The 23100-nt window shown below is 44.9% G+C and overlaps 1 protein-coding gene across 1 annotated transcript in view; it reads right to left on the bottom strand.

Moving 5' to 3' along the window:
• Window positions 1-23100, bottom strand: part of PIK3AP1 (phosphoinositide-3-kinase adaptor protein 1) — a 132094-nt gene that overhangs the window by 12873 nt on the left and 96121 nt on the right. Inside the window, exons 10-14 of the mRNA XM_003408990.4 lie at window positions 21221-21418; window positions 20355-20420; window positions 16255-16460; window positions 12752-12824; window positions 4045-4200 (exon numbers count right to left, since the gene is read on the bottom strand). Coding sequence (XP_003409038.3) covers window positions 4045-4200; window positions 12752-12824; window positions 16255-16460; window positions 20355-20420; window positions 21221-21418 — 699 coding nt within the window. The remainder of the gene's footprint in view (window positions 1-4044; window positions 4201-12751; window positions 12825-16254; window positions 16461-20354; window positions 20421-21220; window positions 21419-23100) is intronic.

The following is a 23100-nucleotide window of genomic DNA, read 5'->3' as shown; positions in this document are numbered from 1 at the left end:
CACAAAACAAAACATAAAGTGTAAATGCAAAAGTATAATTTCTGCTCATGGTAGGAACTGTGACTGTGTGAGTTTACGTGCTCAAGGCTTTTGAGCTGGGAACTTGTCACCTATCACCATCAAGGAACAGCGCTGTTCGGTAGCACTTTCTGGAAATGTTCTATTGTTCACTATCCAATATGGTAGCTAGTATGAAATGTGGCTAGTGAAACTGAGGAGTTGAATTTTAAGTTTAATTAAATTTAAATAGTCACATGTGGCTAGTGGCTACCATATTGGACAGCACAGCATCAGAACAAGCTCAAACACGTGGTAATCTGCAATGAAGAAGGAAGAATAAAAGCTAATCAACTAAAACAAGGAGATTTTGACTTCAATACACCAATTGCAGCAATTTGCCACAAATGGCCTTGCCATACCTTAGGTTTGCTGATTTTCCACATATAAAGCAGCTCCTAATTATATTAACTTATAGGTATATATAGACAACATAAACAGTGACTATACCCGTGGACCTCACCAGATGGAATAGAAAGAAACCAAATCAACTACATTTGTGGAAAGAGATGATGGAGAAGCTCAATATCAGTCAGAACAATGCCAAGGGTCAACTGTGGAACAGATCATCAATTGTTCATATGCAAGTTCAAGTTGAGGCTAAAGAAAATTACAGGTCAACGACAGCCAAAGTTTGACCTTGAGTATAACCAAAAAAGACCCAGTGCCATTGAGCTGACTCCGATGAGTATACCCACCTGAATTTAGAGACCATCATAAGAATAGATTTGGATGCATGGAACACTAATGACAGAGTGTTAGTGTTACTAATAATGGTAAGGTGAGTTGTAGGATGACATCAAGGACATCATACATGAAGAAATTAAAAGGTCACTAAAAAATAGGAAAGAAAGAAAAGAACAAAACAGATGTCAGAAGAGATGCTGAAACTTGCTCTTGAACATGGAGTAGCTAAAGCAAATGGAAGAAATGATGAAGTAAAAGAGCTGAAAAAGATTTCAAAGGGCAGCTTCAGAAGACAAAGTATTATAATGAAATGTGCAAAGACATGGAGTTAGAAAACCAAATGGGAAGAACACGATTGGCATTTCTCAAGCTGAAAGAACTGAAGAAAAAATTCAAGTCCAGAGCTGCAATAATGAAGGATTCTACGGGCAAAAAACTGAACAACACCGGAAGCATCAAAAGAAGATGGAAGGAATACACAGTCACTGTACCAAAAAGAACTGGTTGATGTGCAACGATTTCGGGAGGTAGCATATGATCAAGAAACGATGGTGTTGAAGGAAGAAGTTCAAGCTACACTGAAGGCATTGGTGAGAACAAGTCTCCAGGATTACCAATTGAGATGTTTCAACAAAGGGATGCAACTCTGGAAACACTCACTTGTCTATACCAAGAAATTTGGAAGACAGCTGCCTGGCCAACTGACTGGAAGAGATCCATATTTATGCCCATGCCAAAGAAAGGTGATAAACAGAATGTGGAAATTATCAAACAATATTATTAATATCACACACAAGTAAAATTTTGCTGAAGATAATTCAAAAGCAGTTGCAGGAGTACATCTACAGGGAACTGCCAGAAATTCAAGCCAGATTCAGAAGAGGACGTGGAACAAGGGATATCATTATCTTCTCACATACTTTTGACATGTTATCAGGAAGGACCAGTCCCTGTAGGAGGACATCATGCTTGGTAAAATAGAGGGTCAGCAAAAAAGAGGAAGACCCTTGATGAGATGGATTGACACAGTGGTTGCAACAATAGGCCCAAGCATAACAATGATTATGATGGTGGCATAGGCCTGGGCAGTGTTTTGTTCTATTGTACACAGTGTTGCTATGAGTCACGACTAACTTGACAGCACCTAACAGCAACAGCCAAAAGAACACACAAATCTGACTTGGAAGAAGTACAGCCAGAATGCTCCTTAGACATGAGGATGGTGAGACTTCTCATGTACTTTGGGCATGTTATCAGGATGGACCAGTCCCCGGAAAAGGACATCATGCTTTGTAAAGTAGAGGGTCAACAAAAAAGAGGAAGACCCTCAATGAGATAGATTGATACGGCACCTGCAACAGTGGACTCAAATACAGCTGTGACTGTGAGGATGGCACAGGACCAGGCAGTATTTCGTTCTATTGTACATAGGGTTGCTATGAGTTGGAACCGATGAAACGGCATCCAACAACAACAACAACAACATATACAGACTATTAAAAAGTCTTAGTTTTGACTTCACTATAGTACCAAATTTGATCTAATCAATTTCTATGTTAGCTTGAATAGAGTGGATTAAGATTATAATTTTGGATTATTTTCTTGGGAGCAAATTTTTTAATTTAAAATAATGTGTCAAAGTATTTCTATAAACCAGGGGATTTTGAGTTCACACATTAAGAAGCATATGACCCTGTTCCTGTCTATTCCTTGCTATCTACACACAAAACTGTTCACTTGGTCAGAATGTCCTTTTCCCCCCACCTCCTCCAACCCACCACTATCCACAAGTCTGAAACCTCTTCTGTCTTCAACACTCAGGACAAATGCTACCGAAGAAACCTTCCCAGATTCCCACAACTGGAAGTAACCCTTCCCACCTATAGGCTGCCATCCTTCTGTGGCTAAGCCTCCCCACAGCATTCCTCATTGTTCACCCCATTCCCTCACAATGAATCAGACATGTTCCGAAGGTTATCTCTAGAAGGCAGTGAAAAACTGTCGTAGGCATTGAGTCTATGACTCCAGAAATTCATACTCATCAGCTCCGACTATCCCTTCCCTTGGCATTCTTAAATTTTTAACCTTCAACATTCGGCTCTGAACCTTAGCTCCCCTGCTTCACCTGCTCTGGTTGATGACTTGCTTGCCCACATCTCAGAGCTTAAGTTTGGTAGGAGGCTTTGGTCCTGACCCCCATCATCCTCATGGCTGTGTGACATTGGGCAAAACTCTTGCCCTTCTTGGGTTGCAAATATCCCATCTATAAAATAAGGAATGAGACCAATTCAGAGGTTCTTGACTTAAGTCCATGAATGGGCAAAATTGTGTGTGTGTGTGTGTGTGTGTGTGTGTGTGTCTTATGTAGTGTACACACACGTGCAAGTGCATTTTTCTGGGAAGTAGATTTACAGCATATATCAGATTATCAAAGGGGTTTGTGATACAAAAAGATTAAGAACCCCTGGGCCAGATAACCTTGGAATTCAGCTTCTCTCCTCCTCTTTTATGGCTTTCCTTGCTGTTTTGATGATGACCACGGAATGTATGAAAGAAGGGAAACTCAATCCATTTGGCTTATGAAGGCAGTGCGGCTGGAGTCAGCTAACATCACCCTGGATACTGTAACAAAGCCCACTGCTCCTGCCTGCACATCAGCCTCCGTTGTCTGTTGCAATCAGACTCCTGTTCAAGCTTTCTGGTCAAAAAAGGAGACGTTTCCTAATTAGATCCTCAACTCGCCTGTGAAGTCAGGATTCTCAAAATCGAGTCCATGGTTTTCTGACTTTGCACAAGTTCTACCACAGTTGAGGAGGCAACATGAAAAGCGCTTAAGAAGGCTGGCTCTGGATACAGACTGCCCGAGTTCAAATTCCCACTCTACCACTAACCTAGACATCAAACTAGGGCAAGGCACTAGACTCCAGTTTCCTCAGGGTAAACAGAGTTGATAGCACATCTCTCATCGAGTTATTGTGAGAATTAATCTACAGAAGAGGCTTAGCATCTAGCAACTGCTCAGTAAATGTCAACTACTACTATTATTAGATTTTGCTATTTATAAAAGTGGTAGAGAAATAACTCTCATGCAATCTGGCTTTGGAGGTATCTGTGTAAAGGAACTTTCACACCATGGAGAAAAGACAGACCTTGTAGATGGAATGTTTCTCATATCTTACACCTCTCACACCCAATTCAGGCTCCAACTGAGACCTCTCCAGCTCATAACAATGTTTTCAGGGGCCCAAGGGCGCCAGCTGGAGCCCAGCTGTGAGACACTGCCTGGTCAGCCCTGCTCACTTGCTGTGCTGGAGGTACTGTCTGTTTTCCAGTCTCCTCGCCTTAGCTCCGTCCTGGGTGGAAAGACACTTTTCCTGGGGCCGCTCTCATAGACTCCATACTCCACTTTCCCAGGCAGGTGCTGTGAGTGCCGAATTGGAACTGTGATCTCCAAGTCTGGAATTAGAGGAAAGGGGGGTGAGCTTCAAGACACCAGGCCGCCATTTACCAAGCTGCTCAGCTGCTCCTGCTTCACCTGCCTCCCTCACCTAAACCTGGAGCCTGCTGGGAGGAGAAGGGGAGGAAAGAGGGGAGGGAAGTGGAGGGCTGGGAACAGAAAGGTGAAGAAGGACGAGGAAGCTGCCAGGACAGGAGAAGAGGGAACTCTGGACTCATGCAATGGACAGGATCCACGTCCCATTCAATTCTGAAACTCTGTAGAATCCTGTGTGCCAATCACTGGGCAACAAAAGAGAGGGCTGGAAGAAAGCCGGGAAAGAGCAGAGAGTAATGGAAAAAATATGAGATTACAGAAAGGTTTGAGCCCTGGCTCTGCCACATACTGGCTGTGGAAGTTGAGTAACTCAGTCAGCCTCTCTGAATTACTGCCCTCATTTGAGGAGTGGGATTGCATATCGATTTTAATTACAGGCAGATCCTGGAATATGAGTGAGTTCCGTTCCTACATCTCTCTTGATTTTGTATGTATTTTAGAACAGTTAGGTATGGTTTGTCTCTAATATCAGTCAAGTGTTTGTCTTAGTATAGAGTGTACCTTTCTATGCATAAAAACATTAAAAAAACATTTCCAGATATACTAAAACATAATAACAATAACAAATATTTTGATGTGTGTCACAAAGTAGCATCCATTTGTTATTACAAACCATTGCATGCACCTCAAATTTTTAATACAATAGGCTTTACGAGGTTGTTAGTAACTATGGATTGTACACAAGTCAGGTGTTTATAGCCTGGTGACGGCATGTATAGGCTATCCCACGCATTCGGCACAGATGTAAGTGCTTCCATATTTTTACCTCATTTAATCTTCACAACACTCATCATGTAAATCCTATTATCATCATTCCCAGCAGAAATTGAGGTACAGAGAAGTGAAATAACGTGCCCCTGTCACACAGCTGGTAAGCGGCGGGAGCTGAAATTTGAACCCAAGCTCCAGGGTCCAGGCTCTTAACCACAACTCCAAACTGCCCCTTGGATCTCTTAATAAATGATATGTGGGGGTGGGGCTGGAGGGGAGGTCCACAATGAACAGCAATGACTCAAGGAGAAACTGAGGTCACTGAAGGAGATCCATCAGGCACAGGTACCGTGGTAGGACTTGCAAGACTGGACAGTGGGTTCAGACCCCACAATACAGAAGGACAGGATATACCTTTGCCCTCAAAGCATTGAACAGACTTCCTTACTTGATTAGTCCGCCCAGTCACTTATCTTTATTCCTCCCTAGATTTCTACCCCTGGGTTCTGTGACCAGAAAAAACTCCTGCTAATGAGCAGAATGAAATGAAAGTGAGACAAGCTCCATTCACAGTCTCTGCTTGCTAAAGAGGACTTTCCTAAGCCCAGGGGCAGAGCCCCTAGAAGAGGTGTAAGCTCAGGTGTAGTTTTGGGGAACTGTGCTCTTATCATCACGGTACCACTTCCTCCTCCACCTCTACCCTTCTATGAGGAGGGTGCGGCAGGAAGTTCAGGGAGTCCAGGGGCCAGGGGTGGCTCCAGCTTGCCAAAGCCAGAAGTCTGCTGAGACGGGTAAATGTGCAAACTAGAACAGTTTAGCGAAGCAGGCACAAGGACAGGGTAGACCAAGACTACCTGTAAACATTCTGCATAGAGAATATTAAAAGGGTGGATTGTTGGTTTGTATAGGTATAAGATCTTCTCATTTTAGAGACTCTTTTTTTATTCCAGGTCTAGTGGGTAGTCCAAGTATAAGCCAACTTTTCAGGTCTTTGTGTAATAAGATTTTTTTCATCTCCTTGGCCTCCCTTGGTTACAGCTGTGCACTAGAATCTCGGAGCTACTTGGGCAGAGAATAGCCTGGTGCATGCACCCTCACACGGGTGTGTAAGCCTGACCTAGCTTTATTCTAATAACCTCTTTAAGAGAGGCTCCTGTCTGCTTAATTAACTTCAATGAGGTCATTTTCTACCCTCAACCAGTTCAATGAGGAAGCAAAGTAAAACATATAGAAAAAAAAAAAAAGGAGGTCAAAAGTTCCCAAAATCACAAAGAGCCAGTCTAAATGTCTACAAAATCCTGATATTCTGTGAATAAGGCCCAGTGACAGGAATAATAATTATCATTACTATATTGTATAGTACTTTTTTCATTTGGTATCTTATTTAAGCTTCACTGCCACTCCATTAAGCAGGCAAGGCAGGTATCACCACAGATGAAGAAACTGAGGCACGGAGTGATTGAAGGAATCACCTCAACTCATAAAGTGATTCAGTGACAGCACAGGGATCAGAATCCCACTGTGCTACGGCCTAGCCTGCTCCTCTCTATCCTGCCGAAGACTGTTTACAGACACACCTAGAACACAAATATTGATTGTCTTCTTTGTGGGGCCAGGGCATTCAAGAGTGTATGAACATCTCTAAGTCACGAGTCACATCAGTCCTTCTCTGACTTCCTGTGCCATCAGAGCTCTGCATCATCCCGGGAAAGGCAAAACAACTCCCTGGGGCTGAAGAAAGACTGGCCAATTATCACGAGCAGATTCTTAGTTTTCAATTATCTGCGTGTGCTAACCCAGATTAAAGAAAATAATCATTTCTGTTCTTTTCTAAGGCAAATGAGGTTTCCAAATTAATAAGAGTCAGTCCTTGTGTTTACAGTGGCTTACACCTCTGGAAAAGGTCCTTCAAGCAGAAATGCCATTCATCAACCCTAATCTTCCTATAGATCAGGATTATCGTCTGTCAGTGGTTTTCAAATGTTTTTTTGTTTCTTGTGAAGCAGAATTCTTTCCTCTAATAAAAACAGAAGCTCAACATAAAGAGCAGATTTTTTAAAGTAACTATGATGCTTGAAGCCCTGGGTGGCACAAATGGTTTGCACTTGCCTGCCAACTTAAAGTTTGGTGGTTTGAATCTACCCAGCAGCACTGCAGGCTCTAGGGCAACAGGTTTTGGGTTATGAGAGTAGAAGCAGAGTAAGTTGGCCCAAACCCTGACTACTCAGTGTGTCTCGATCCAAATCCGTCCCACCCTTCCACCTCCAATTGCCCTGACGCTCCACCTTCCCCACCCTCAAAATCCTCTCAACACTCCCCACAACAAACACGTATATAGCAATCCCGAGGCACCTCAAGGAACTCAGTGTGAAAACCCCTGGAGTAGGTAATTAAAAATTATCATGTAACGAAATACATAAGAGATTTTAGTGGTATTAACTCATACGCCATATTCACTCACCCATAAATGATGTCCCTCCCTTTGGCAGCCGGTCTGATGCCTTAGGGCCTCCCTCTTGCAGCGCAAGGCTCTGACTTCCGACTGCCTGAGAACTTCTCCGGTAGCCAGATTAAGAGCGCTCCTCCCTCAGCAGGCCTCAGCCAAGGACTGGTGGGAGTCAGTGTGTAAATGCCCCCGCTCTCTAGCCCCTCAGATGGGATGACTCAGGCAGGTGTCCCACATTGACTCCCAGACTCCCCAGCGAGTTTAAGGTCCAGCTTCCATAGTAGTGACTGCACTGGGTTGGCCACTGTGCCTTCTCAGTCTCATTTCCCCAACCCCTACAGGATTCCCTGGAATAACCTCTCATATAAGCAACTTGCTGTCAAATCTTTGTCAGAGACTCTGCTCTTGGAGAGTGAGCGGGAAAGATGTACAAACTAAATCACGCTTCTTTGGAAAAATCTAGACACTGCCCGTTCTAATTTATACTTCAGCCAGTGATAGGTATAAATCACTTCCTCAGATCCTGATTAACCTTGGATGAACTTTATTTTTTAAAACTTATGACTCCAGGCTCAACCCTGGAAGGTGAGTTCCTATCCCATGTACCCACCCTGTGATGCCCTGTCTGAGAGGACACCAGCTGATGTACGGGCCTGTGTGTGATCAGGAGAGTGGATGCTTTTACAGTGTTTCTATGTGCCAGACACTGTGCTAGGCACATTCCACCCTCACAGCAACCTTAACTGGGTTGGCACTTTTATTTTCACCATTTTGCAGATGAAGACTGAGGCCTAGGGAGGTGAAGTATCTGGTCCACAGTTCCCAGCTAGTTAGGGGTGAGCAGTGAGCAGGAATTAGATTCCAGCCTGCTGGCTCCAGGTCCCATACCCATACCCTTTCACCTCACTGCATGCATTTCTGTCTTGCTTCATTATTGCCAACGGCATCAGGTAGGCGGTGAAGAACATGTGATAATACTTGGCCGGCCCAGCTCTCAAGCTCAGATTGCTGATCACCCATGATTCCAGCACTATGACTCCCTGGCCTTCAAACACTGGGTGCACTGCCAAATCATAGGTCTCTGGATGCTGCCTGTATTTAAAAGCCTGAAATGTTTCATTTAATCAAGGCTTCTATCTTTGGGTTCATGTGCTCTGATTTTAAAAAGCACCTCAGCCATTTTACCACCAAGAGCCCTACTGTCTGATGCTACGATGACTGTGCAGAGCTTGAGCCAGATTTTCTGCCTTCTCCCCTTCCCCCTTTCAATTAGGAGGGCAGACAAATGTGGGCTTGGGTAGCAGCAGCATAAATGTAAAATCCAGACATCCAAGCAGAAGTCTTAGGATGGCCTCTCTGATCCTCTGTGGTGGTTATAACCTTTTAATCCCTCTTCTCCCAAATAATTAAAGTCATTAATATTCACTTGTTATTGTTAGCTGCCTTTGAGTTGGCTCCCAACTCTTGGTGACCTCATGCACAACAGAACAAACACTGCCTGGTCCTGCACTATCCCCAGGATCAACTGTGGACTGGACCATTGTAATATTCACTAGGTTACCACTGTATGCAAAACCCTGTGCTAGGCTTTGTGGGACAAAGGAACCAGAGTAAGCCACAGCCCCCTAGCAGGGAAAATCAGACTGAGACAAGTAAAAAGACAACTAACTCATAAGCTACTGTATGGCAAAGATTGCCTTACAGATCTCTGTACTCAACAGGGTGCCCAGTGCTCAATAAGTATTTGTGGAATGAATAAGTGGTGGCACTAAACATTTTACTGAAATCGCCCATTCCACAAGGATCTCCTGAGCTCCATCAAGGTACTGTATATTGGGGATTCAGCAGGGCACGAATCAGATAACTTCTTACGTTTATGGAGCTTACAATCTAGTGAGGAGGATTAGACCAAGACAACAGAAACATAAGATGATTCCAGTCCGTAAGTGCTCTGAAATGAGGGGCAGCAATGGAACAGGAAGTGAGTCATGGAGGTCTACTCAGCATAGAATCGATGGCAAAAGAGGCCTCACTGGGGAGGAGATGTTAGAGCTGAATGCTGAAGGATAAAAAAGCACAGGTACTTATAGATGTAGGACAAGGCATGGGAGGAAGAGTGATTGCAAAGGAAGGGATGAGGGAAGCATGTTATGGGCTTGTCTGAGGAACAAAAAGGAGTTCATTGTGACTGCAGCACAGAGTGGAGGGGGAGAGTTGAAGGTGAGCTCAGGAGTCAGATCATGTAGGGCTTTGTAGGCCATGGTAAGGAGTTTGAATTTTCTGAGTGGAACAGGAGCTTCTAAAAGGCTTTGATCAAGGGAGTGGTGTCATCTGATTTTTTATTTTTAAAAGGTCATTGGAACTCCTACAACCCAACAACAAAAAGACAAACAACCCAATTAAAAATGGGCAAAGGACTTGAATAGACATTTCTCCAAAGAAGAAATACAAATGGCCAATAAGCATGTGAAAAGAAGTTCAGAGTCATAAGTCATTAAAAAACCTGCTGCCATGGAGTTGATTTTGACCAATAGCAACCCTATAGGACAGAATAAAACTTCCCCATAGGGTTTCCAATCTTTACGGAAGCAGATGGCCACATCTTTCTCCCATGGAGCAGTTGGTGGGCTCAAACCACCAACCTCATGGTTAACGGCCATGTGCTCAAGCACTGTGCCATTGGGATTCTTTCATAAGTCATCAGGGAAATGCAAATCAAAACTAAAATGAGATAGGGGCAGGAGAGCTGGGCAAATGGACGCAGGGATGCCAGCAAGGAAGAGGGGAGAGTGCTGACACATTCAGGGATTTGCAACCAATGTTACAAAACAAGCTGTGTATAAATTGTTGAATGGGAAACTAATTTGCTCTGATAACATTCACCTAAGCAACCATAAAATGTTCAAAAAAAAAAAAAAAAACCATAATGAGATACCACTTCACACCCACTAGGATGAGGTTGGCAAGGATGTGAAGAAATTGGAATCCTCGTTCAGTACCCAGAATTCAGACTGTCCTCCAGAACTGAGACAATAATTTTCCATCCTTCTAAGCCACTCAATTTGTGGTCCTTTGTTTTGGCAGCCTTAGGAAAATAATACAGATGCTCGAATGAGGAAATAATACTGTGATGATTAATTTTATGTGTCAACTTGACTAGGCTCTGGTGCCCAGTTATTTGGTCAAACACTAGTCTAGATGTTGTTATGATTTACATATTTACATGTGTTTAGCATTTTACTTAAGTTGACCTTACAAAAAGCAGATTATGCTTCATAATGTGAGTGGGCCTCATCCAATCAGCAGAAGGCCTTAAGGACAAAAAAAGATTTCCCAGGGGATTGTTCTGCCTTCCAACTGTAAACAGACATCTTGCGAGAATTCCTCTCTCCCTCACTGCCAGACCTACGCCAGAGGTCCCCAGGCTGTGGAAAATTCAGCTGCCTCAAGCAGACTGCTGATAAAGGCCTGTGGCTTTACATTAAAATTCTGGTTCCCCTCCGCTTAACTGCTGCCCAAAACTAGAGGAGACTGGAAGAAACTGGTTTAGGTGCCATGTTGACATTCAGGATAACCTTTTAGGCCTCATACATAGTAACTTCCCCACCTCTGGGTGGAGTTTAACTGCCATTTTCTGAACATGTGATGCATGAAGTTATATGTAAACCCCATTGCACCTTCATAGTATGATTAAGAATGATGTTGATGTAGCTTGTATGAACTTCCTACTTGTAAACCCCTTAAAAGGAACCTTCCCCCTCACCTTCACTGAGCAGTCTTGGAGGCAGCAGCCCTGACTGTTTCCTTTCCTTGCACAACAAAATAAAGCTGCTTTCCGCTCTCCCAGAGTCCTGGTGGCATAGTAGCTAAGACTTCGGCTGCTAACCAAAAAGGTCAGCAGTTCAAATCCACCAGCCACTCCTTGGAAACCCTATGGGGCAGTTCCACTCTGTCCTTATTTGGTCACTATCAGTCAGAATCAACTCTGTGGCAACAGGTTTGGTTTCAGTTTTCCACTGTCCCACCTCAGTCTCTCGTTTATTGGCTGAGATGAGTCATGCCAAGCAGAACCTGGGGTTTCTACCCAGCAACAGACCTACCAATTTTGGGACACAAGACTGATGAAATCTCCAACCTATCGTCTGACCTATAGGTTCTGGACTTGTCAGTCGGCACAATTGTATGAACCAATTTAAAATCAATATCTCTCTCTCCATATATACGTATGTGTGTGTGCAGGTGTGTGTATCTTACTAGATTTATTTCTCTAGAGAACTCTGACTAAGACAAATACAATGGCCTGGAGCAGTCCAAGAAGGCTTCACAGAGAAGGGGCTGCCATGGCTGGCTCTTGCAGCCTAGTAGTTTTCATACAGGTGGGAAGGAAGGGGCATGAGCAAAGGCCCTGTAGCAGGAAAATGTCCTGTTTGGGGACATTTGTTACCATGTTACCAGCCTGAGCAGGTTCATGGAAAGTCTGAATATGAATGGCAGCTAGAGACCATGGAAGCTATGTATAGGCAGGGCTAGATATTGACTTAGTTCTTTATGTAGTGGGGAAAGCCTTTTCTTGACAGCTCCTCTTGCTACATGACTCCCTGGGTAAAGCACAGAGCCCCACCATGCCAGAGGGTCTCAGTGGGAAGATGCAGTGTGGGCAAACGCCAACCCCTTATGCTCAGGGATGGTGGTGCCACATGTGTGGTACCTGGGTGGGGGGGTGGGCCAAGGGGAACAGAGGGGCCCGGTCCCCAGTGTACAACCGAAAATCATGCCCCTGCTAGCACACCCCCTGCTAGAGGGAGTGTGGCAGGAGCCACACGCAGGATTTTGAGTTTCTGAAGCAGTGTGAGGTGTGGACACCAATGACGTGATTTCCCACTTGAATTAGATCCAGACACTATGTAAATAAAGTCTTCTCCTTTCTCTGCTTAAAAACATATGCTCTCCTAAATGCCAAAGGGAGAGTCAGGCGCCTGGGGAGAAAGCATTATCATCCTCTTTGAGTGGGAAGCTGGAGTATGGCAGAGTTCAATCCATTCATTCATTCATTCATTTACTGGGCATGTCTTATGTGCCAGGCACATGATATTCAGAATAAACAAGACAAAAGTCTCTGCTTGAAACGACCTCACAGTCCAGTGGGGGACACAGACTACAAACAGGGTGACAGGTGGTGGGCAAGCGGCCTGCCCACTCAGGCCACAGCAGAAAGAATAGTCAAGGGCAATAGGTTGCAGCAAAGTTCCACATAATGCAGCCCCCCACCCAGTCTTCTCCCAGCTGAAGCCTCATACCTGTCTGCTTTCCTGATTTCTGTTTCTCTCTCTGTCTCCGTGTGATGCTATCTCTTAGCCGTTTAAGATTTTCCTGGAAAAAAAAATTTAGTTCACTTTAAAAATGTACACCAGAATTATACCCTAAGGACATTGGAGTTTCCTTCTGATCTCATGCCGTTTGCAAGGCATATCACATTGCAATCACATTTTCCACATGCACATGAGGCTCTATGCATTTTTCACTTAACCCCCAGAGAAATCCAAATACCTTAGAACTTGTGTCTGAAGAGAAGACACCTTTTGCAGAATAAAATGCCTCCCTTCTGCTCTGGTTCCCAGCTCCATTCCCAGCCTTATAACTGATTGCCTTCCTCCATGTCACCCCTCGGCCAAACTGGTCTCTTACTTGCTCATAAGCATGCCACATATTCCTGCCTCTGTGACTGCGCTCTCACAATCTCATTCCCTGACCTTGAAGGACACCAGGTCCTTTCCATTAGTCTGTGTCAGGTCTGTGTTAATGCCCACATTCTACCTGAAGCCTCCCCCAGACCAGTCCTTAGTGACTTCCTGTGCCAAACACCTGGCACTTGGGTGATACTGTCTTGCTGATCTGCATGTGTGTGTGTGTGTGCATGCGTGCATGTGTGTGTGTGTGTGTGTGTGTATGGTCTCTTCAGAGATATTGCAAACTCTCCAAGGGCAAGACACTAGGTCTTGGACCTTTGTGTAATCTCGTAGTCTAGACAATTATAGTCACTCAGTAAATGTTGACTAGATATGCAACAGCCAAGATCTATTGCTCTTTTAATTAATAAGCAATGACAGGCTCCAGGTGAAGTGCCTGAGCATTCTAGGGACAATGCCCCAGGGAATAATGTTCAGGTAACCTGGCTGGAGCAGAAGGTTCATGCGAGGGAGTCACCAAAGGCTAGACTGCAAAGGTTTGTTAGCTTGCAATTGCCATGCTGAGGAGACCAAACTTTGCCCAGGAGGCAGAATGGAAACACTCAAAGTTGTGAACTGATTATAGCTTTAAGGCTACAGTAAAATGGAAAGGGACAGAGTTACAGGCAAGGAGACACACCTGGGGACTATGTAGTAAGTAGCTCAGATGTAAGTGACAGAGTCTGACACTGGGATGTGGCTGGGGGAATGGAAAGAAAGCGGCAGATGCAAGAGCAAGAATGCCACAGAGCAACATCAGGCAAGACATGCCCCTAATTGGATACTGAGGCAGGTTGGGAGTCAAAGCAATTCTGAAGTCAGAACCTCAATCCGTGGAAGGTAACTGCAGTGAACAGAAATAGTGAGTTAGAAAGAGAAGCAGCCTTGAGAGATGGTTTGTTGTCAGACTTGCTGCAGGGTCAAGGGCACCTGGTGGCTGGAGAGGTAGGATAGAGACATAGACTCAAGAGTTAGCTACACAGAGAAGGAGCTGAAGGGAACCTGGACAGTGCCTACTTGTGGGAGGGGGAGTGGAAAAGACAGAGGAGTAGACAAAGAGGCAACCCCAGGAACAGTCCCTACGCCTACCAGCCCCTGGATAGGGGATGGTCAGCAAGTGCCGGGAGGCTGTCAGGGCACAGAACAGTGCCAGCCAGCTCTCAGGGTCTGTGCCATGTTGAATATGAACCCAGTTGTCCATCACACTCAAGAGTTCTGGGCACAGAGAAGGAAGAAGCCTCTTGGATATAGATTAGAAAGACAACTACAACCCTATAAAAACCAAAAAACCCGTTGTCATTGAGTTGGTTCCAACTCATAGCGACCCTATAGGACAGAGTAGAACTGCCCCATAGGCTGCCCAAGGAGCAGCTGGTGGATTCAACTTTTTGGTTAGCAGCTGAGCTGTTAACCACTGTCCCACCAGGGCTCCTACAACCCTATCCCCAAAACCCCAGTGCCGTCCTACAACCCTATAAAAAAAAAAAATAGTTAACATTTATTATGTACTACCTGCCAGGCATGCTAAGGGCTTTTTTAGTCCTCTCCCCTCACATTTCAAAGATGAGAAAATGGAGATGCAGAAAGGTCAAGTCACGCAGCTAGCAAATGAGAGAACAGCAGCCCATGGCTGCTCTTAACTGCTGTGCCACGTGGTCACATGACTCAGCAAGGAGGAAAAAATTTTGTTTGGCTAGGGCCAGCCTTTACTCAGCAGAATTTCCGCTTCCAGGGTCTCCAAAGTGTGGAGGGCCCTGGATTCCTGAGTTCAACACTACAGAGTGCCTTCTATCCTCCAGACCCTAAGAGAGAAGGTGCAGGCTGGCAGGGTGGGTGGCCCCTGTGTTATGCAGCACTAAGAAGGCAGAAGGGCTCTGGATTGAGAAAGGGCTGGTTTGAATCCTGACTCGGCCTCTTTACCTTTCTGAGCCCCAGTTTTCCGTAAAATGAGGTAACACTTATTTCGCACGCATGCTCTCAGGAACAAAAGAGATGGCATCTACTCAACACTTAGCACAGTGCCCAACATACCGTTGTCAGAGCTCAGCAAACATTGCTGTATGATATGCTGCCCCGCTCCCACTGCCTAGCCCACTCCAAGAAGACATGGCTTCCACCTCAGCAGTGGTGAGCGCTGTCCCCTCACTCCCAACAGCTGGGGGTCAGGTCCTATGAGAACAGAGGTTGGAATACACACTGTTGGGTAAGCGCCACTGGGAAGGTAGACAGAAAAAGCAAGAATCCAGACTTGACTGTGCCACTTACTGGTTAAGTGACTTTGGACATGTCCTTTAACTCTCTAGGCCCAAGTTCCTCTCTTTGAATATGAAGGATATGGACTAAGGACGTGCTTTTAAGACTTCTTTGAGTTCTTTTGGTTGTTTTTAATTACACATGGAGTACATGAATACATTCTCATAAACACAATTTTAAATATACAAATAAAGCAAAAGGCCCCTCTGATGCCTAGCACGCAAATTCCAGTCTCTTCCGAGAAGTAACGGCTGGGATGAATGTGGGAGGCCCTTTCCAGACTTTGCCTTTGCATTTACACACAGGCATGCAGAAATACAGTTTGTGTGTGTGTGTGAGTATGTTTCAATTTGGGTGCTTTTGTATTAGCAACTTGTCTTCTTTACTTAATACTTCTTGGGAGCATTCCAAGTTCTCATTGAGTTCTAAAGTGTGAATGTTCTGTGGGAGATTTGCCCTGGGAGTAGAGAGAGGGGCTGTGAAAAGAGAAAAGCTGGAAAGCAAATGCATAGGGCCAGATGCAGGGATGCAGCAGGACAGGCAGACTTTACATCTGAGTCTTTGTTCCTGATCTCTAGCTTCAAGGCAACCAGAAAATCTATCCAGTTCTTAGCCAGGGAACCACGTGCTTACAGACCGCAGGTCTTTTCTCTCTCACACACACACACTCATTGACTCATGGTGATATACAAACGTTCCTAGGCGTAACCACAGGTGCTCAGTTCCAGCAATAAGCAAGACAGTCTTGGGCCCAGCCCTCGAGGGGCTGACAGTTCAGTGGAGATACAGACATGAAACAAATTCCATATGGAGCTGGTTACCTGCTGGAAGCGAAAGGACTCAGAGCGCTTCTTCTGGTTGAGCTGCCACTCTTTGAAGTGGAGCACAGCCTCATCCACGTTGACAATGCCCAGCTTCACCTGCTCCTGGAGGGTAATAAGTTGTCGCTGGCCTGGCGTTTTCATCCCAGCAAAAGGGTCATATACACTTGACTGAGGCCTGTCCCTCGACGGTCTGACAGGTGGCTCTGGAAAAAATGGCAAAACCCAGCTTGACAGCTCCCCAACTATGCGGAGCTGACGGAGAGGAGGGTTAAAGAGGTTGGTCACAGGTTCAAGAGGACATGTCTCAAAAGAACAATTACAAGAGGAACCCAGAGGGGGACATATGACATGGATTCAGGGGAGAGGGGAGCAACTAACAATTTCACAGCCTATCACACTAAAAGGAGCCATGGTGGCACAGTGGTTAAGCCCTTGGCTGCTAATCAAAAGGCCGGCAGTTCAAACCCACCAGCTGCTCTGAGGGAGAAAGATGTGGCAGTCTGCTCCTGTAAAGATTTACAGCCGTCACGAAAGGAGAGACTGAAGGCCTGACTCATTAGGGGGAGAGCAAGTGGGAGTACGGAGTAAGATGTATGTAAACTTATATGTGACAGACCGACTTGATTTGTAAATGTTCACTTGAAGCTCAATAAAAGGTAATTAAAAAAAAAAAAGATTTACAGCCTTTCGTCTGGGGTCTTAAATGCTAACAAGTGGCCATCTAAGATGCATCAATTGGTCTCAACCCACTTGGATCAAAGGAGAATGAAGAACACCAAGGTCACACGATAACTATGAGCCCAAGAGACAGAAAGGGCCACAGGAACCAGAGACTTACATCATCCTGAGACCAGAAGAACTAGATGGTGCCCGGCCACAACCGATGACTGCCCTGACAGGGAGTACAACAGAGAACCCCTGAGGGAGCAGGACATCAGTGGGATGCAGACCCCAAATTCTCATAAAAAGACCAGACTTAATGGTCTCACTGAGACTAGAGGAATCCTGGCGGTCATGGTCCCCAAACCTTCTGTTGGCCCAGGACAGGAAACATTCCCGAAGACAACTCATCAGACATGGAAGGGACTGGACAATGGGTGGGAGAGAGAAGCTGATGAAGAGTGAGCTACTTGTATCAGGTGGACACTTGAGACTGTGTTGGCATCTCCTGTCTGGAGGGGAGATAGGAGGGTAGAGAGGGTTGGAAGCTGGCAAAATTGTCACGAAAGGAGAGACTGGAAGGGCTGACTCATTAGGGGGAGAGTGAGTGGGAGTATGGAGTAAGGTGTATATAAGCTTATATGTGACAGACTGACTTGATTTGTAAATGTTCACTTAAAGCTCAATAAAAATTATTATTAAAAAAAAAAAAGATTTACAGCCTTAGAAATCCTATGAGGCAGTTTCTACTCTGCCCTTTAAGGTTGCTGAGAGTCGGAATTGACTTGACAGCAATGGGTTTATCCCACTAAAGGAAGGAGCCCTGCTGGCGCAAGTGGTTAAGTGCTCAACTGTTAACCAAAAGGTTGGTGGTTCGAATCCACCCATGGCCCTACAGGAGAAAGACCTGGAGGTCTGCTTCCATAAAGATTATTGTTGTTGTTGTTGTTAGGTGCTGCTGAGTCAATTTTTGACTCATAGCAACACAACGTGACAGAGTAGAACTTCACCATAAGGTTTTCTAGGCTGTAATCTTTACAGGAACAGACCGCCAGCTCAGAGCTGCTGGGTGGGTTGGAAACTGCAAGCCTTTTGGTTAGCAGTGTAGCCCTTAGCCACGTACCACAAAGGCTCCTTTCTGTAAAGTTTACAACCAAGAAAACCCTGTGGGTAGTTCTACTCTGCCACGTGGGATTGCTATGAGTAAGAATCAATGTGACGGCACTCAACAACATCTCACTAAAGCAGATGAGGCCACAACATTTTAGGGAGATACAAAATCCATCAGATGAGTTGACAGAAAACCTTCAACGTTTAATTATTGAGAAGTCTTTAGAGCAGCATTTCTCAGTCTTGGCGCTATTGACATTTTGGGTCAGATAATTACTTGTTGTAAGCTCTGTCCTATGCATTGTAGGATGTTTAGCAGCATTCCTGGACTCTACCCAGTTGACGCCAGTAGCAGCCCTCGCCCCAGTTGTGTCTCCAGACATTGCTAAATGTCCCCTGAGGGGCAAGATCACTCCTAGCTGAGAACCACTGCTTGAGAGTAAAACCCACTCCCAGAGGAGACTACACAGAGTGTAAGATCCTTGCCAGGATTCTTCTCTCAGCCCTCACTGTCCTCACTCCCTCTGAGCAGCACAGGGTGCAACAACTGTGGACTGGTAGGTATAACATGCCAGCCCAGACTGGAACACCAATTGAATCATGACTCAGGTCCACTATCATCGGGTATAAACCAGGTGCTGAGCCACAACTGAGTCTTCTTGGGTTGTTCCAGTGGCAATCCCTCTCTTTTGCATTACCAAATTCATAATTCTCTGCTTTGGAGATTTCAGGCAAATATGAAGCCAATCCCCCTCTCTCTTCAGGCTGAGACTCTGCTTTACTGCACTCCATGGGGAATAAGCTACATGCAGAGAAGACTGGGCCATTGGCCATGTAAGGGCAACTTGGCATTTTACTGCTCAATCCTTGCAGGGCTATCTTTGGTTCTAAATTTTGCCAGCAGGACCTCATTTAGGCATTGTGTTCAGGGAGATAGCAGGAAGGAAAAAGAGCTGGCTTCACCAGTGCATATTCAAAAAGGCTTAAAGAAGTTTATCTATCATTTTGCCCAACCATTTACTCGTCTGTCTACACACACATACCCTTCTCCCAAGTTTGCCCTTTTCAAGGCAGTCGTTAATGGTGATTGGAGATTGGGGAGGGGGGCGTTTGTGGGAGAAACAAAATGCACAAGCCAAGCAGTTCCACTCTCCCACTACCAAAGTCCTTGGGGATGCCTTCAAATGCTTAGATGATGTCATGGCTACTTTTCAAAAGAACCATCAATGCAATAATACTGAATGCCTCTGTTTAGCACAAGGAAATTAATCAAGAAAACAAAACAGCACTTATTGCCTCAAACTTCCTTAAAAAGCCTTTTGAAAAAAAGAGAAAAATGGGATGTCCAGAGTATTCCCCAACAGCAAGCGAAAGTTTTTTAAATGAAAGTTGAGTTAAAGTATAGTTGAGTTAGTCTAGGGTAAGTAAATAGCAGGCAGAGCTGTATCATTAGGTAAAGACTGGGTCCTGGGCCACCCACTTTCATCCTGTTGGCATCAATCTCAGTGTTTAGATTGTACTTTGTGTGCTGTACGGACACTTTCTAGTGTGTAAGTGTTCTTTGTATAATCATTTTGTACAATACTCTGCTGCTGTTGTTGTTAGCTGCCATCGAGTTGCCCCCCAACTCATGGCAACCCCACGAACAATGGAATGAAACACTGCTCGGTCCTGCAGCATCCCCGGGATCACTTGCAGATTGGACCATCATGATCCATAGGGTTTTTATTGGCTGATTTTCAGAATAGATCACCAAGCCTTTTTTCCTAGTCCATCCTAGTCTGGAAGTTCAGCTGAAAACTCTCCACTGACAGATGGGTGGTGGCTGTACAAGAAGTTCATTGGCTGAGAATCAAACCCTGGTTTCCTGCATAGATGGCGAGAATTCTACCACTGAATGCACTGTCCCCATATAAGCAGTTGCCATCGGGTTGGCTCTAACTCATGGCAACCCCATATGTGTCAGAGCACAACTGTGCTCCACAGGGTTTCAATGGCTGATTTTTCAGAAGTAGATGACCAGGACTTTTTCCCAGGGTGCCTCTGGGTAGACTTGCACATTCAACCTTTCAGTTAGCAGCTGAGCATGTTAACCATTTGCACCACCCAGGGACATATTCTAGGCTATGCCAATCTCTTACTCTCTCCCTTTACCATCAGGATAAGTAGAGATTCAGGATTCTCAGTTTAACCATAAGTATCTGTGGGATGTGTTCTTCAATGCCAAGGAACTATTTTTATACTTAGAAATCAATGACACATGAACACTTCTACCACCCAGAAGATGGGGTCATACAATAGGAAGCTGGGGACAACATCTGGCTTACCTTTCCTGATGCTCTCTGAGGAAACATAGAAATTCCCAGGACGTTCTTGACTTCTTTCTGCAAAAACTGTGAGATAAAGAATATTCTGGGTAGAAGCCAAAGCAGACCTCTTTCTAAAAGGGCTTTATATATTTTGTACATTTAAAAAATATATCAAAATTTTGTGCAAATAATAATAATGAATCCACATTTAGGACCACTGTATGCAGTTCTGTAAATTAAAACTCTAGAAAGAGGTAACTAATGAGTAGAAGGAGGGGGAATTGTCAAATAGAAGAGAAACCCAACAGAGAGCTCTCAAACCTAGGCAGTCAAGGCCAGCAGAGGATACAATCAGCGTTTACATTAAAGAAAAGGGTAACATGAACAAGGACATGTGCCCGGAATCCATGAATACCTGAACCTAGCCAAGGAACACCCTGAAGCTTGAGAATAAAAGGAAGAGCCACTTAACATGTCAACAAGTATCACAAGACCTAATTCTGAGCAGTGGAACAGGTAAAATGTATGCACAGCTCTAAAAGGACTTAGATGCAGTCACTCATGAGTGACAAATGTTCACTTTGTGGTGGGATGACATGGTGATTAAGACTCTCTGGACTCTGAATGGGGCTCCCTGGGTTCAAATCCTAGCTCTGCCACTGGGAGTAGGGGGAAATCCTGTTTACTGTTGCCTTTGCAACTTTGTATGAATACCTCTGGAAAGCCTAGCTCCAAAATCTGCCCTGACCCATGACCAATGTCTTCTGGGTCTAATCAGGGACCATTCAGTCTCTGAGCAACGGCTCATAAAGCTAAGGGATGCAGGGAATTCCTGCTGAGAAGCTCTGAAGACCTCACTGGGCATCATCCCTTGCCACACTTGCCTTTAGAAATGTACGGCTCATTGTCAGGCAGCTGGTGAGCACCGGGAGGACTGGCCTCTGGTCTGGGCACTGGAACAGGGGGCCTGCTGGCCACGTCCACAGAAAAGGTGTCATCGTCATCCACCATGTGATAAATGTCTTGATCCTGACCAAGATGGTGCAGCTCCCTGCCTACATTGGCCATTCTCACACTGTCACCTAGGAGACACAGAGGAAGGTGAAAAAAAAGCAGTGGTCAAAAGAACTGGGTGGCTGCTGGTCAATCCTAGGAGCAGAGAAAGTGGCCATACCTTTACGTGTACAGCACTTCCCTTCAGCAAAAGTCTTTCCCCTCCATCACCTCCTGCATAATCTGATCAGAATCCCATGAGGCAACTGAGGAAACACTGATATCACCTTTATTTGCCATCCATCCTCACAGCAAAGGAAAGTGAGCACTAGGCTCTGTAATCTTAGTTTTTCTGCTGGGATTCAGTTATTCATGTCATTAGAACTAGGAATAAAGACAGCATAGCCCAAAAGGTCTAAGATTGCTCAGGACTACCCCCTGGTGCCTGGGCAGCAGTATGAGGCTATCCTGGAGTCCCCATCTCCGACACTTCCAGCATTTTCTTCCTCATCGTTAAAATGACAATAGCAACTAGTTCCAGAAGACTTCCTCTGTGTCAAGCACTATTCCAACCATGTTACTCACATTCTCTCTGTTGACCTTATAACAACGCTGTGGAGTAAGTACAATCATCATCACTGAGGATGAAGAAACTGGGATCTTGAGGGTTAAAATAAACTGCCCAAAGTTATTATCATCTTCAAACACCAGTGCCTGGCGTGGACTAACAACCTGATAAAGGACTGCTGATAAGTGATGAGACCAGAGATGATAGACGGTTGCCCCATGGTGCCTTGAGGAAGAGGGTAGGGGCAGAGCTGTACTTCCTTCGGAGAAGGCAACAGTGCAACCAAGTGGTAAAGCATGGGCACTGTTTCCTGGCTATAGGACCTTGGGCAAACCACTTTATCTCTCCCTACCTCAGTTTACTCATCAGCAAAATGAAATAATGTACCCACCTCACAGGGTTGCAAAGAAGATTAAGTGGGGATTATTTACAAAGGCCTTTTTTAAAATATGCCTGGCACATTGCTAAGTGGAGCCCTGGTGGCGAAGCGGTTAAGTGTTCAGCTGCTAACCAAGAGGTCGGCAGTTCAAATCCACCAGCCGCTCCTTGGAAACCCTATGGGACACTTCTACTCTGTCCTATGGAGTTGCTATGAGTTGGAATTGACTCAACAGCAATGGTTGTTTTTTTTTAATATTGCTAAATATAACAAAGAAAACCTAAGGCTAAATAGCAAGGTTAGCAAAGCAAAGTCCATTTTCAGGGCTAGTCTGTGCCTTCTTGGTGCTGTACCAGGGACTTACCAAGTGACTGACCTGTGACTGGACGCTCAGGGAAACACTTTATGTTTTTAGAGTAGGACTCAGCAAACTTTTTTTTTAAGGTCTAGACAGTAAATATTTCAATCTTTGCAGGCCATACAGTCTCTGCCACAACTATCCAACTCCCCCCTTATAGTATGAAAGCAGCCATAAATCATGGGTAAATAAATGAATGGATACAACTGTGTTCAAATAAAACTTTATTTACAAAAACAGGTGGCTAGCCAGACTATAGTTTGCCTACTGGTGTTCTAAAGCTTTTCCTTCCCCTTCAGTATCAAAATTACTTCTCCTACCCTGAGTCCCATCCTCTTAGCACCCAGGTTTCTATACCTACTTGATTAACAGACTCCACCATAAACTGTAAATGGTTGGAGAGGGTTAAAGAATTACCTGTCCAATTTAACATGCACCATCTTTGAAACCTTTAATAAAACCTTTA

The sequence above is a fragment of the Loxodonta africana genome, chromosome 16 (assembly GCF_030014295.1).
Source record: "Loxodonta africana isolate mLoxAfr1 chromosome 16, mLoxAfr1.hap2, whole genome shotgun sequence".
NCBI classification, from domain to species: Eukaryota; Metazoa; Chordata; class Mammalia; order Proboscidea; family Elephantidae; genus Loxodonta; species Loxodonta africana.
This window is presented reverse-complemented; position numbering and strand designations above follow the sequence as displayed.